This window comes from Pogona vitticeps, chromosome 2, assembly GCF_051106095.1.
Source record: "Pogona vitticeps strain Pit_001003342236 chromosome 2, PviZW2.1, whole genome shotgun sequence".
Taxonomy (NCBI): Eukaryota; Metazoa; Chordata; class Lepidosauria; order Squamata; family Agamidae; genus Pogona; species Pogona vitticeps.
Window position 1 is genome coordinate 20,330,601 of NC_135784.1, and position 14,111 is coordinate 20,344,711.

Sequence of the window (14,111 nt, forward strand, 5' to 3'; positions counted from 1 at the left end):
TCCCCATAGAAACGGTCCCATTTGAAAAAGCGTCCCTTCCGGTCTTCTTTTACTTCTTCCGGACAGAAAGCGGGCCTTCGGCTGCTAGAAAGGCTGCCTGGGATCCGAGGAACGCCTTGCAAGAAGGAGGGAGGGTGAGTCGGGGTTGGAGGGGGGAGGGAACTGGGGGAGACTGGGAGGGAGGGGAGGGGCGGGAGGGGGAGAGAAGGAGGGAAGGGCCCCCCAACTCCGAGGCCATCCGAGGGAAGGGAAGCCCCCCCCCAAGACCGGGCAGGAGAGGCAGCCAGAGGGGAGCCCCCAAGCAAGGGCTGTTTGCGGCCCAAGCCTTTCTGCTGCCTGAAGGGCCACATCCACCACCACCCCCTCCTTCCACCTCTCCTGCCCACAAAAGGGCTGATCCTGCACCTTCCGAGCCACTTCCAGGGGGGGAGAAGGTTCCCCTGTTTGCCTCCCTTGGAGGGCGAAAGGGTGGCGCTTGGTGGCCCCCCCCCCCATTTAATGGAGGACACCTTCAGCCAACAACTCATGAGATCCCGAAACTCTGGGATTCCCTCGCCTGGGATACGAGGCTGGTTCCCTCTTGGCTGACCTTCCACAGGGGGATGAAGGCCATCCTCTCCAGGCAGGCTTTCCTTGAGGGACTGACTGGTGGGTCTGAGAGGGACCTTTCGAGGGATTCTTATGGCTTTGAAATGTCTTTTTAGTCTTGGGTTTGATTTACAATCTTTAATCTATTCTTTGTTCCATTTTTAAAAGGTCTGTGGATACTTACTGTTGTTGCTTCTAAATATTCTTTTTCGTGATGTAAATCACCTTGGATCCTATTTAAGCACATAGATTGGATAAAATTATTTTAAATAATAAATAAAATAATTAATAAATACAGGAGGGAAATTATGAGCTGTCTATGTAAAGGATTCTGTTTGATGCAGATTTGTCCTGTTCTAGCCAGGAAATTAGACTAGCCGCCCAGAATAGACTTCAGTCTAAATGGGTATAAATTTAATGAATAAAAATGAAATAAATGAACTCGTACCTGGTGAAATATGTAGTAGAACAGTCACCTGCTAAAGATCTCTTCCTGAATAAGCAGGGAATATTTTTATGAGATTATTTTTCAAAACCAATTGAATGTAAAACAATGACTGTAAGAAACCAAAATACAAGTGAGTGTTTCACAAGATTGTGTAGATGATCTGAACGGAGGCACTGCTTTGATTGATGCCTAGCCTTTTAAAAGCCAAGCAATGGTTGCCTGAGGATTTTTTTCCACATCAAAAGGAGCTCTGTGAACACCTAATATTAAGGCAGCAAAGTATAAAAGAAAGTCAGAGGAAAGGCTTATGTTTTGGCTTAAGGTGAAGAATGAATCTGAATAGTTAGAAAGGGATCAGGAAAAAAGGGAAGATGGCCCCACTACTGCGTCTCTGACGATCTCAAGCCCATTGGTCTGTTCCTCTCAGGTGAACGGACAAGAGCCCCATCCTTCTGTCTTCCCTGTTGGAGATGATACTTGGTTGGTTTCCCTTTGTAGCATTTTTTTTTGGTCTGGCACATGCTCACTTGGGAGTGTCTTTGCTTTGCAGAGCTTCAGTCATGTCGTCTGTTAAGGAATTTATTTGCTCAGCAGGACGACAGTGGTTCGAAGACTGCGTTGGAAGTATTGTTGAGTAAAGAGTAAAATGGCAGACCAACACACACCCCTCCCCAGAGCTGGAAGACACCCAAATGTTATCCAGGTAACAAGCCTTCAGACATGCTCTGAAAGAACGGTGGAGAAGGTCCTAGATGAGGAGATGCCCAGCTCTGATATGCAGTGCCAGAAATTCAGGAAATTCTCCTACGAGGAGGCTGATGGTCCTCGAGAGGTTTGTACCCGACTCCACCACCTTTGCCGTCAGTGGCTCAAGCCAGAGCGACACACAAAGGCTCAGATCCTGGACCTGGTCATCTTGGAGCAGTTCCTGGCCGTCCTCCCCCTGGAGATGTCGAGCTGGGTGAGAGAATGTGGAGCCGAGACCACTTCCCAGGCGGTGTCGCTGGCAGAAGGTTTCCTGGGTCTGAGTCAGGCAGAAGAGAGAAAGCAGGAAGAGCTAGAGGTGAGAGCAATCCATGCCAGGGCCTTAGAATCGAAATGGGGAGCCCATGACCCCTGCACACGCTCCCTGTTTGAGGCTGTTCTGCTGGAATTTATTCTTTCTGGTCCTTGAAAGGAAGATGTGGGGTCCGTGTTCATTTTATTTTGAAGCTGAATACGCGTCCCCAAAATTGGGGAGACCCTCTTCCACTTTAAAACAGCGTGCATCCTCCTCATTTGCATAGTTTTCCTATGGCACTGCACTCAATCCAGCCCTGTTGTAGGTGCAATGACACAATATGATGCCTTTCGGTCGGTTCCAGCGGGGATGGCCTTTTCTACTCCAAAGCGTCAAGAAAATGAGGAAAGAAATCCTACAAATTTTACCAATTCTCAAATGTTTTTCTTAGAAAATCTGTGGAAGATGTTTCTTCTCTTCCAGGTCCCTTTCTCATCCGCTGAGATCTTTTCCTCTTTGTTTTCTTTTCTCCCTTCTCACTGAATGTCACGGATCCTCAGTTGGGAAATCTCTCTGTAGAAAATCAGCCCGATTTCCGCAGAGCAGAGGAACCTCAGCAAGACAGTAAACAGGATCCTCAACAGGAAGAGATCAATCAAGGGAACGAAGAAGGTGTCAGCTTTATAGGTAAGATTTTGTGCTAGAAAGTTGTGTGTTTTTTAATGTGGGAAAGGAAAGACGGGCCTGTGTATGTTTTCTCCCTGACTTTTTAGCTGGGGATGGAGTGATATTCTTCTTTTGTTCTTTCTATACTTCAAACCAAGCCTCTTTAGTTTTTCAGTTTTCCGAGACCTATTATATAGCAGCCATTTCCTTTGTTTCTGTCCAGGAGACCATGTGTGAAAAGATGCATTTTTCCCATCTGAAACGGAAAACCTCTCAGGTGTAAATTTTGGATTGGGAGAGTGGTTCCGGTTCTGATAGGGTGTGGTAGTAGCATCTCTTTTTGCTACTCTATCACCCTACATTTTTATGTAACTCACTTTTTATATAGTGTTTATAGCTCAACAGTTTGGTCTAACTCATTTCCACGTGGGTTTTATGTCATTTTTTATATAGAGCCTTTTGGTCAAACTCCGGCTGTGATTCTCACTGATGTTGAGATCATGGTTTCTGACATTAATACGTAGGCGTTGCCGTAAGAGGTCCAAAGAATTCATCCGTTTAATCAAGAAATGCTTTTTAATCTGATCAGGGAAAGAGACACCATATAAATCGTCTATCCCTGGATTGAACTCCCAGCATGAACAGAAAAGTTTCTGAAACATAGGAAAGGGGAGTTCAACAGCAGCAGGGAGACAAATATGTGAGTCTGCAAGAAGGCAATAGGAAGGAGACACCCAGGAAGACCTCAAAGGCCAGGGTGTCTGAATCGAAAGATGCCCTGACTGAGACAGGTGTGTCTGTTGTACGTAAGCGTTTTTGAGAACTGTGCTCCCCCTCTGCCACTGGGTCTTTGCAGCCCAGATGATGCTAAAAGCATTCAAGGTATAGAAAACCATAGCACGCATTCAATTGATCTGGACACTACTGGCACATTGGAAATATCCATCTGGAATACCCCCCCCCAATGCTATAGAATTGGTAGAGAATGATCCCCAGCCGCCAATGGAGTGGGCAAAAGAACCCACAGAACCCTTGGATCCTGATGAGAGGAACCTCTTGGACCGTCTCTTTACTTTATGAAGTTCAAAATGCCCTAATTAAGAGATTTGAGCTTTTAAAGGGCCACGTGATAGAAATAAGGGCAAGGAAGGGAGGATTAAATGACCACGAGAAACTTCACTGGGACAGAGAACACTCAGACACAATAAATCTAAGAACGGATCCATCTGCTTCTGAATGACAATCCATCAATGGTGGCGGAAGGTGGTGGACCCCTCTTTTCAAAGCTTTATCAGGGAATATGACACAGGACTCTGCCAGGAGACCTGGGAGAAGGAAGAGTTGGAGCTAAACGGTTTTGTAAGCTATTTATCAAAACCTGATTCCAGCTCCAGAGGAGGTCGCTCTAAAGGAGGCCTTTGCATCCTGATTTCTAACTTGGAGCCATCCACATCAGCTTAGTTCCAAATCTCTATATCCTAAGGCAATATTCATTATTGCAGAGGATTTCAATGTACACTTAGGTGCTAATGAGGAAACTTTATATCCCCACTTTCATTGGGTTATTAGATTCAGATGATTATATATTGGGCGTAAGTTGTCGACAATCCAAAGATAAAATATGGAATTATGCACGATATTGCTTTACTCAGTTCAGAAAAAAGAGGGATCTCCTAATATTAAATGGCTTTATGAAGGGAGACGGTTCTGGAGAATGTACTCATTTCACTAAGAGGGGTGGCAGTGTGATCTACATAGCAATCTTGCATTCTGCGTATTAATATATTTGCCCAATTTGAAACTGATAATACGTATTACAGAAAGTGATCATTTATGTCTGGCACTGACACTAATACACCCTCCTTGATTTGAATTACAATTGTACTCCAACAAAAATTTAGAGGTGATACAAGGAGATGTGCAAGTGGTATCCGAAGGCCTTAGGAATGGACCTCAACAGATGGGAAACCTTGACATCTGAGCGTTCAGCCTGGAGGCAGGCGATGCATCACGGCCTCTCCCATTTTGAAGAGACCCTTGTCCAGAAGGCAGAGGCAAGGTGGCAGTCCTGAAAGCAGCAAAATCAGGGAACTGGACAGGAGACAGATTGGATTTGTCTTCTGTGTGGAAGGGACTGTCAGTCACATATTGGCCTTCTCAGCCACAATAGACGCTGTTCCAGGACCTCTATTCAGAGCACATTACCATAGTCTCTCTAGAGTCTAGACTGAAGGATGTTTTCGTTTATTTATCTTTCTAAGACCTATGGCTAATGTAAATAAAATGATGTTTCACATCACCTTCAAATAAAAAAGAAGAAGTTCCTAAGCAAGCAGTAGTTTAGCTGTCAGGTTGCAGCACCCCAGTGCTTTAACCCCTTCTTCAGCTCTCGCACAAAACCTCCAGACCTGATAACCTTGTGGGATCAGAAAGGAAGTTGACTCTTCCAGGGTAGACATACCTTTCCACAAGGAAAAATAAATTTAGGATTGGAGAGATACTGACATACCTCTGTATACAGTCGTGGCCCGCTTAACGATTACTCCGTATACCAATGAATCCACTTCACGACGATGTTTTTGCGATCACAGTTGCGATCAAAAACAATGTTTTAAATGGTTTTTTTTTTCGCTTTGCGAAGATCGGTTCCCTGCTTCGGGAACCGATTCTTCACATTACGAGGATCAAAACAGCTGATCGTCGGGTTTTCAAAATGGCCGCTGGGTGCTCAAAATGGCTCCCCGCTGTGTTTCTGGACGGATTCCTCACTGTATAAGCACTGAAAATGTCCGACCCTATGGAGGGTCTTCACTGGATTGTGAGTTTTTAGCACATTGGAATGCATTAACCGGGTTTTAATACGTTTCAATGGGTTTTTTATTTTGCTTTACAACATTTTAGCTTTACAGCGATTTCGCTGGTACGAATTAACATCGTTAAGTGAGGTACCACTGTATAGCCTTGCATGCTTCAATGAGTGGTACTCGTTTTTCTGTTATTTATCCTATATACCTTTTGAGATGCCGGTCTCTCTTTTCCTAGCCACGTGTACTCTCTACAGCTAATGTTTGAAGAATTGAGCTTAACGTTTAGGAAGAAGGTAGGTATCATGGGGTGGAGAGGGGGAAAGAAACACAGAGGAAGGCAATGGTTTCACAGCAGGTGGAGGGAGACAAGGAACACCCCCACCAGATTTTCCATTCATTTTCTACAGTGTGGGTTAAAACAAAGAAAGACAGAACTTGGTTTGTTTGTTTTTATCTCCTGAAAAAGGGTGGTAATAAATAAAGAAAAAGATGATCCAGAATAAAAGAAAAATTCTGGCGCAGCAGTTAAACTCTAGTATCTGGAAAAATGGAAAAATCATAACATTTGATTTTTTTAATTGTTAGAGAAATTCTTTTACTCAATAAAAAACAAATATAAAAAGTCTGAGTCTTCCTCCCTCTTGGAATATCATTCATGCACAGTTTCCTGAAATGGCAGAATTTTTAGTATGTGAACTGAATCCTCAGGTGCTAAATTAAGAGTTTAGTTTTTGGTCCACGTTGTTAGGATTATGATCTTCTCTTGAGAGGAGCTTCTAGGACTGGCTCCTCGACTCTTTTGTCTCTCCCGCAGGGGCCAGAGCGAGGCCAACGACATGTAGTCCTTCAACTCTTCCTTGCCATGGAGCAGCCGATCTGGTAGGACAAATGCCTTGCGTATTTCGATTATATACTGTATTTTGTTAGGGTTTTGGCAACAGTAAAATACGCAGAGTTATTGAAGACACTTTACCAGTTCTTCTTTGTTGCAAGACAGTTGTATTTACACGTATTTACAGTTATATACAGGCAGGTATCTTAACAGCACAGCAGGAACTCTTTATACAAACGGACAGCATGCGTGGCAGCAAGTGATAGTGGAGGAAGAGAAAGAAGCAAACATATTTTGTCCAATCAGAAAACAGATGACTTCATGCTTTGCACCTGGTCTTCTCCTGGTTTCAAGTCATTACATCATGTCCAGAGTGATTCAGCACTCTCACATCTGTGCACAATGGCAGCTCGCTAATGAAACACATATACAGGTTCAGGCTTATAAAATTTCTATACTCTGACATATATTATGCTTACAATTCATGCTTCTTAGAGTTTCTGTGGTTTCTTTAACTGCTTATTTAATGTACTACTATTATATTTTTGAAACAGAACAGTGTATGACACTTAATGCGGCAGAGAGAATGAGTGAGAGTGTAGTGTGTGTGTGTGTGTGTGTTTAATTCTTTAAGGTATTTTTAATCATAGTTAATTCCTTTTTAGTGTATAATTTATGCTGTTTTTGACTCTACGTTTTCCCCATGGTGAGCTGCCTTGAGTCACTTCCCCGGGAGGAAGGCAGCCCACAAGTATTGGGTTGTTTGAGGTTTTCCAAAAGTGAAGGTGGAGACACCAGGAATTACTTTCCCATCTCTCCTCCCAAAGCCCGAATTATTCTAGCATTTATGTATTTATTTATTCATTCGATTTATACCCTGCCCCCCTAGACAGCGTCTACTCGGGGCGGCTTACAAAATTGTAAAATCATTAAATAACAATAAAAACATCACAATCAAAAATAAACATCATTCATAATCATAAAAATCATTTGAACAATAATATAGCATGATCAAGATGGGGAATCCAAGAACAGAAAGATAGAATTCAGGAACTGACATGAGGGAAAGCCTGCCTGAAGAGCCAAGTTTTTAAATGGCTCTTTAAAAACACCCAGTGAGGGAGCCAGGCAGATCTCTGATGGAAGGCGGTTCCGTAGTCGAGGCACCACTGCGGAGAAGGCCCGGTTTCTTTCTTTCCGGGCCTCTCTCGGCGTTAGGCCCCTCAACCGACCCTCCCGGCTATGCTGAGTAATTCGAATAGATATGGGTGGGAGAAGGCGATCTGCCAAATACCGAGGTCCCAACCCGTTTAGGGCTTTATACGTCATCATTAACACTTTGAAGTCGATGCGGAAGCGAATGGGCAGCCAGTGTAAGGCAGCCAGAATGGGAGAGATATGGTGGTGTTTTCTCACCCCACTAAGAAGTCTGGCCACCGCGTTCTGCACCATTTAAAGCTTCCGCATCAATCTCAAAGGTAGCCTCATGTAGAGCGCATTGCAGTGGTCTAATCGTGAGATTACGAGTGCGTGGATGGGAGTAGTGAGGGCCCCCCATCAAGGTAGGGTCGCAGTTGGGCAATCCGCCACAAATGAAAATAGGCAGAGTGGGCCACGGACGCCACCTGGGTTTCCATGGTAAGTGCCGGGTCCAGATGTATCCCCAAGCTGCGGGCCTCACTCCGTGTGGTGAGAGACACCCCCCCAAAAGAGAGGGAGTCTCCCAAACCGCCTATGGGGGGGCCACCCACCCTCAAGACCTCTGTCTTGTCCGGGTTCAACCTCAATCCATTCAGCTGCACCCATTGCAGTACGGCCTCCAGGCAGCGCTGAAGGGACAGAACGGCATCCACTGAAGTAGGTGAAAAGGAGATGTAAAGCTGGGTGTCATCAGCATTCTGATGGCACGAAGCCCCACAACCTCTGATGACCCCACCCAGCGGCCTCATATAGATATTAAACAGCATTGGGGAGATAATCGACCCCTGTGGAACCCCACAGTTGAGACTCCATGGGGCCGAGACATTCTCCCCAAACTGTACTCTCTGGGAAAGGTCCTCCGAGAAGGAACGGAGCCAGACAAACATCAGGCCACCAATTCCCAGCTCAGAGAGCCTCCCCAGGAGGATACCGTGGTCGACGGTATCAAAGGTGGCTGAGATATCGAGGAGGACCAACGAGGACATATTGCCCCTGTCGGCCTCCCTCAACAGGTCATCCAACAGTGCGACCAGTGCTGTTTCTGTACCGTGGCGCGGCCTCAATCCCGACTAAAATGGATCCATAGCGTTAGTTTCATCCAGAAGCTCCTGAAACTGATCAGCAACCATCCTCTCTACCACTTTGCTAAGGAAGGAAACATTGGCGACAGGCCTATAATTGCTGATTTTGTCGACCGTCAAATTTGGTTTCTTCCTAATGGGCATAATGAGTGTCTCCTTGAGGGCAAGAGGAACCTTGCCCTCCTGGAGAGACCCATTAATGATCGCTGTGGCTCATTCCGTTGTTATAGGCCTGGCTGCTTTGATTATCCTGTTGCTGATAGAGGGTCCCTGGTTGCCTCAAGGAAGCTGACAAGGAGGGACGGTGGGTCACCAGTAGCCCTTTCCCTCCCCCTGTTCTTTCCCAGCAATAGCAGTTTGGAGGCCTCTCTTCCTGGAGGGAGCATTTGGCCAAAGTGACTGGTAGCGGTAGCCCTTAGTAAATGTTCCCTCCAGTATTAAGTTGAAACCTACAGTATTAGATCCACCAACTTCTCTTCAGTTGTTCCTTGGGATTGAGGAGGTTATCTTTATTAATCCTAAAAAGAATGCCTTCTTTCTTTTCCATTTTTAGGGTCCAGTGACCTTTGAGGAGGTGGCCGTGCACTTCACCCAGGAGGAGTGGGCACTGCTGGATCCTGACCAGAGGGCCCTCCACCAGGAGGTCATGGAAGAGATCTGGCAAATGGTATCCTCTCTTGGTAAGGCTCTCTTCTTGTCTGGTTGACACTGATCTCCATCATTACCAGTGCAATAACGACTAGCAACAATAACAGCAACAGTAGTGTTTCCATGGTAGAATGGTGTCCCAAATCACTTTAGCCACTGCAATGTTGGCAAATTGGCTGCAGTGATCCCATGGAAAATAAAAGTAAAGCCATCAAAATAACAGGAAAATACAGTGGTGCCCCGTATGACGACGATAATCCATTCCGGGAAAATCGCTGTTAAGCAAAATCGTTGTCATGCAAAAAGCCTTTCTCCATTGGAATGCATTGAAACCCATTTAATGCGTTCCAATGGGGAAATTATCGTATTTTTTGCTCCATAAGATGCACCGGATCTTAAGACGCACATAATTTTTAGAAAAGTAAAACAGGGAAATATGTTCTGAACCAAATAGTGTAATAAAATATTTAATAAACTATAACAGAATAACATTTGAACCATGTAAAGTGAACAGCAGTCAACAGTGGTATTAAGAACCATTACCACTGTCTTTAACAAATGGAGAGACTTAAAGCTTTGTGTACTCATGTACCATAAATTTAATTCAAGTACATATAGACCATTATCAGCCAGTGATAAGACCTATACCACGCTACTTATATTTTACATTTCCTTTCATCCACCTCCTCCCCATGCTTATAGAAATGACAGATGAGATTGTTGTGCAACTCTGCCCATCTACAGCTCAAGCCTATATTAAATTAGAAATGGTTTGTCTGATTTGGACTCCATTGAGAGGTCCCTTTTAGTTGTGTGGAGGATAAATAGTGGAATTAAACTATTTGACAGCTGGTTTTCCTTATTTACTTTAGGTTATGCAAAAGCACAGCAACACAAATCTTAACCTGATCCCATTCACCAGCAGTAGCACATGCTCAGCATAAGACCAAATCTCCATTTTCTGACGTAATTCAACGCTTCAAAGCTCCCACCGCTCAGCTGGGGGAAAATTGGGCTATGGGGAAAAATCGCAAAGCGATTTCCCCCCATAGTCAACATCGTAATGCGATCGCAAAAGCGATCGCAAAATCCACATCGGTATGCGGATTCATCGTTAAATGGGGCGCTCGTTAAGCGAGGCACCACTGTATAGTATTTCAAAGACTGACAATTTCGTCTTTCCATTAGAGATTTCTTGCCTCAATATCCACATCTTTAGAAACCGCCCACTCTTTTTTTCATTTCTAGATTATTTCATCTCTCTAGTTCAGCCTTTTTTGCATTTGTCGTCCTTTCCTGCAGATAAATGGAGGGAGAAAAATGTATACCCCAGATATGAAAAGACATGTACACAGAAATTAGAGGTTCCAGGACACCCGAGAACCCACACAGAAGAAACCTGTATCCAAGAGAAGCCATACAAATGCATCATGTGCGGAAAACATTTTCCTCTGATGGTAGCAAAGATGGTTCACAGAAGGGGCTGCACTGAAAAGAATAGCTTTTTCCGCAAAATGTCTGGGAAAGGCTTAAACTCCAAGGCAGGTGTTCTGACCCATCGAAGAGTTTCCACAGGAGAAAAACTGTACAAATGGCAAGTAGGTAGGAAATATTTTGTTCATGGTTCAAACTTTAAGAACCATAAGAGAATTCACACAGGAGAGACACAGTACAAATGTCAGCAATGTGGGAAATCGTATGTACAGAATTCACAGCTTGTGGGTCATATGAAGTTCCACAAGGGAGAGAAACTATACAAGTGTGAGGACTGTGGAAAATGTTTTACTCAGAATTCACAGTTTGTGAGACATATGCGAATTCACACAGGAGAGAAACCCTACAAATGCCAGGAGTGTGGGAAATGTTTTGCTCAGAATTCACAGCTTGTCAGTCATATGCGGGGTCACACAGCAGAAAAACCCTACAAATGCCAAGAATGTGGGAAATCTTTTGCTTGGAATTTACAGCTTGTGAGACATATGCGAATTCACACAGGACAGAAACCATACAAATGCCCGGCATGTGGGAAATCTTTTGCTCAGAATTCACAGCTTGTCAGTCATATGTGGGTTCACACAGAAGAGAAACCCTACAAATGCCAGCAGTGTGGGAAATGTTTTGCTCGGAATTCACAGTTTGTGAGACATATGCGAATTCACACAGGACAGAAACCATACAAGTGCCAGGAGTGTGGGAAATGTTTTGCTCAAAATTCACAGCTTGTCAGCCATATGTGGGTTCACACAAGAGAGAAACCCTACAAATGCCAAGAATGTGGGAAATCTTTTGCTTGGAATTTACAGCTTGTGAGACATATGCAAATTCACACAGGACAGAAACCATACAAATGCCCGGCGTGTGGGAAATGTTTTGCTCAGAATGCACACCTTCAGAGACATATGCGAGTTCACACAGGAGAGAAACCCTACAAATGTCAGGAGTGTGGGAAATGTTTCACTTCGAATTCATCACTTATGAGTCATATGAGGATCCACAAAGGAGAGAAACCCTACAAATGCAAGAAGTGTGGTAAATGTTTTGCTCGGACTTCACAGCTTATGAGACATATGCGAACTCACACAGGAGAGAAACCCTACCAATGCCAGGAGTGCGGGAAATGTTTTGCTCAGAATTCACACCTTCTGAGTCATATGCGGGTTCACACAGGAGAGAAACCCTACCAATGCCAGGAGTGTGGGAAATGTTTTGCTTGGAATTCACACCTTGTGTATCATATGAGGATCCACAAAGGAGAGAAACCCTACAAATGCCAGACTTGCGGGAAATCTTTTGCTCAGAATTCACAGCTTATGAGGCATATGAAGATCCACACAGGAGAGAAACCCTACAAATGCCAGGAGTGTGGGATATCTTTTGCTTGGAATTCACATCTTGTGAGTCATAAGAGTGTGCACACTGGAGAGAAATCACAGAAATGCTAGGAGTATGGGAAACGTTTTGCTGACAGTTCAGAGCTTGTGAGTAATCAGTGTTTCCACATTGGAGAGAAACCATACAAATGCAAGGAGTTTATGTGTTTTGGCGAAGTCTGAAGTATAAAGGAATCCATAGATGGAGGAACACCTGGCTCAGTTTATTCATTTATTTATTATTTTACAATATTTCTATAGCACCTTTCTCCTTCAAAAGCACCGATGGCAGCATTCAACAGTCTAAGTATTCAGAGTTTGGAACAATGAGTGTACAACAGTGGATAACATCATTAGACAGAGCTAAAAATATATATAAAGAGGCATCTCATTAAAAGGCCATTTTAAAACTAAGAACTGTATGTGTACAAATATTTAAAAGGGAGGGGAAAAATCACTTTGAGAATTGGAAAAGCTGAAACTGGAAAGCACAATAATAATCCATCTAAGAATCAAATACAGGTGGCTAAATTACTGAGGGAAGGCTTGCCTGAAGAGGAAGGTCTTTTCCTTGTCATGGAAGGATATCAAAGATGGGGCCAGCTTGGCCTCCTGTGGGAGGGAGTTCCAAAGTCTGGCAGCAGCCACAGAGAAGGCCCGTTCCTGTGTCCCCATCCGATATAGTTGTGAGGGTGGGGGGACGGAGGGAAAAGCCTCGGCTTGTGATCGTAAACCCCAGGCCAGCTCTTAATGGGAGATAACGTGTAGGTTAAAACTAGCAATGCCGCATTCAGCAATCCGGCTGCTGTGTTTTGGATCTGCTGAAGCTTCCTGACACTTTCCGTTGGCAGCCCCATATAAAGTGTGTTACAATAATCCAGGTTCTGCCCTATATCTGCTGTTACGTATTATCCCCGGCTATGAAGAAGAGGCTGGGCAGGGTATTTGTACTTGGGATAAGCAGGGTCACACCATTCTAGTAGCAACTAACTCCTCATGGAGGACGAAACCCCTGATAAAGATCCAGTCACTCCAACTTAGCTGCTTTCTACATGGTACCTTCTAAAATCAGACCATGATCCACAATGGGTAATAGGAAGAGTGTAATTGCTTCAAATCCTTCCTTTCTCAATTACTTGCCTTGCACAATATTTTTATAGACAAAAGTCTCAAGGGGGGGAGTCCCAACAAATGTATGGGTTTTGTGCCATGAGGACATAGTCCTGCCCCTTCCACTATAATATTGGGATTAAAAACGTCCTATGCTAACATGGTGGATTAGGCTGATGGTGAGAAACCTGAGGGACATATTTGGATCGTGAGAAGGCCATCCCCATTCTGAGAAGTGGAATTTTTAGCAGATATATGGAGTACAAGAAGAGTATCTTAAAACACAACCTCTCGGTCCGTTAGAAATACAGCAGTGGTGTAGAAATACCGAGTGGTGTCTGGTTCAGGACTCCTCCTCCCTGTGGACTGAGGATGGAGAGGGTTGTTGTTGTTTAGTTAACTTGTCCCAATATTCATGACACCATGGACCAGAGTACCACTGGAAGGAGAAGGTGTGCGGGAAAAAAGAAACAAGTAACCCCTCTTGGGGGACATCTTATGGAGGTGCGTATATGCAAATGCCTAAAGCATCTGAGCAAAGACTGGACAGGTGGAACATAAAAAGGAACACAAACTCTGGCAAAAGAAATGTAAGAAGATGAGAGAGAAGGCAAAGAAAGATTTTGAGGGACGTATGGCCAGCAAAATAAAGGGGAATAAGAAGAGCTTCTTTAAATATGTTAGAAGCAGGAAACCTGCCAGAAAAGCACCTGGCCCTCAGGCTAGTGAGGGAGGTTGTTACTGCGAACCCATGTAGAATCCAGCAGAGTTAATATCTTCAGGTCCAGAAGGCGAAATAAATCACTCAGACACGTTCAGCTTCCTCCAGCACGTGTATTTACAGCATATGTACAAGTGTA

At 44.2% G+C, this 14,111-nt stretch overlaps 2 protein-coding genes across 2 annotated transcripts in view; both read left to right on the forward strand.

The window, feature by feature from the left end:
* LOC144587492 (uncharacterized) overlaps positions 1-12,558 on the forward strand; it is a 34,631-nt gene extending 22,073 nt beyond the window's left edge. The window contains 1 exon segment of the mRNA XM_078388295.1: positions 11,081-12,558. Within this exon segment, the coding sequence (XP_078244421.1) occupies positions 11,081-12,324 (1,244 nt within the window). The 3' untranslated portion in view covers positions 12,325-12,558.
* On the forward strand, positions 192-10,947 carry LOC144587491 (zinc finger and SCAN domain-containing protein 21-like). Its single transcript, XM_078388293.1, has 4 exons — positions 192-2,099; positions 2,597-2,723; positions 6,324-6,388; positions 10,574-10,947. The coding sequence occupies exons 1-4, from the start codon at positions 1,683-1,685 to the stop codon at positions 10,631-10,633; spliced, it is 669 nt and encodes a 222-aa protein (XP_078244419.1). The 5' UTR covers positions 192-1,682; the 3' UTR covers positions 10,634-10,947.
* Positions 12,559-14,111: the final 1,553 nt, after the last annotated feature.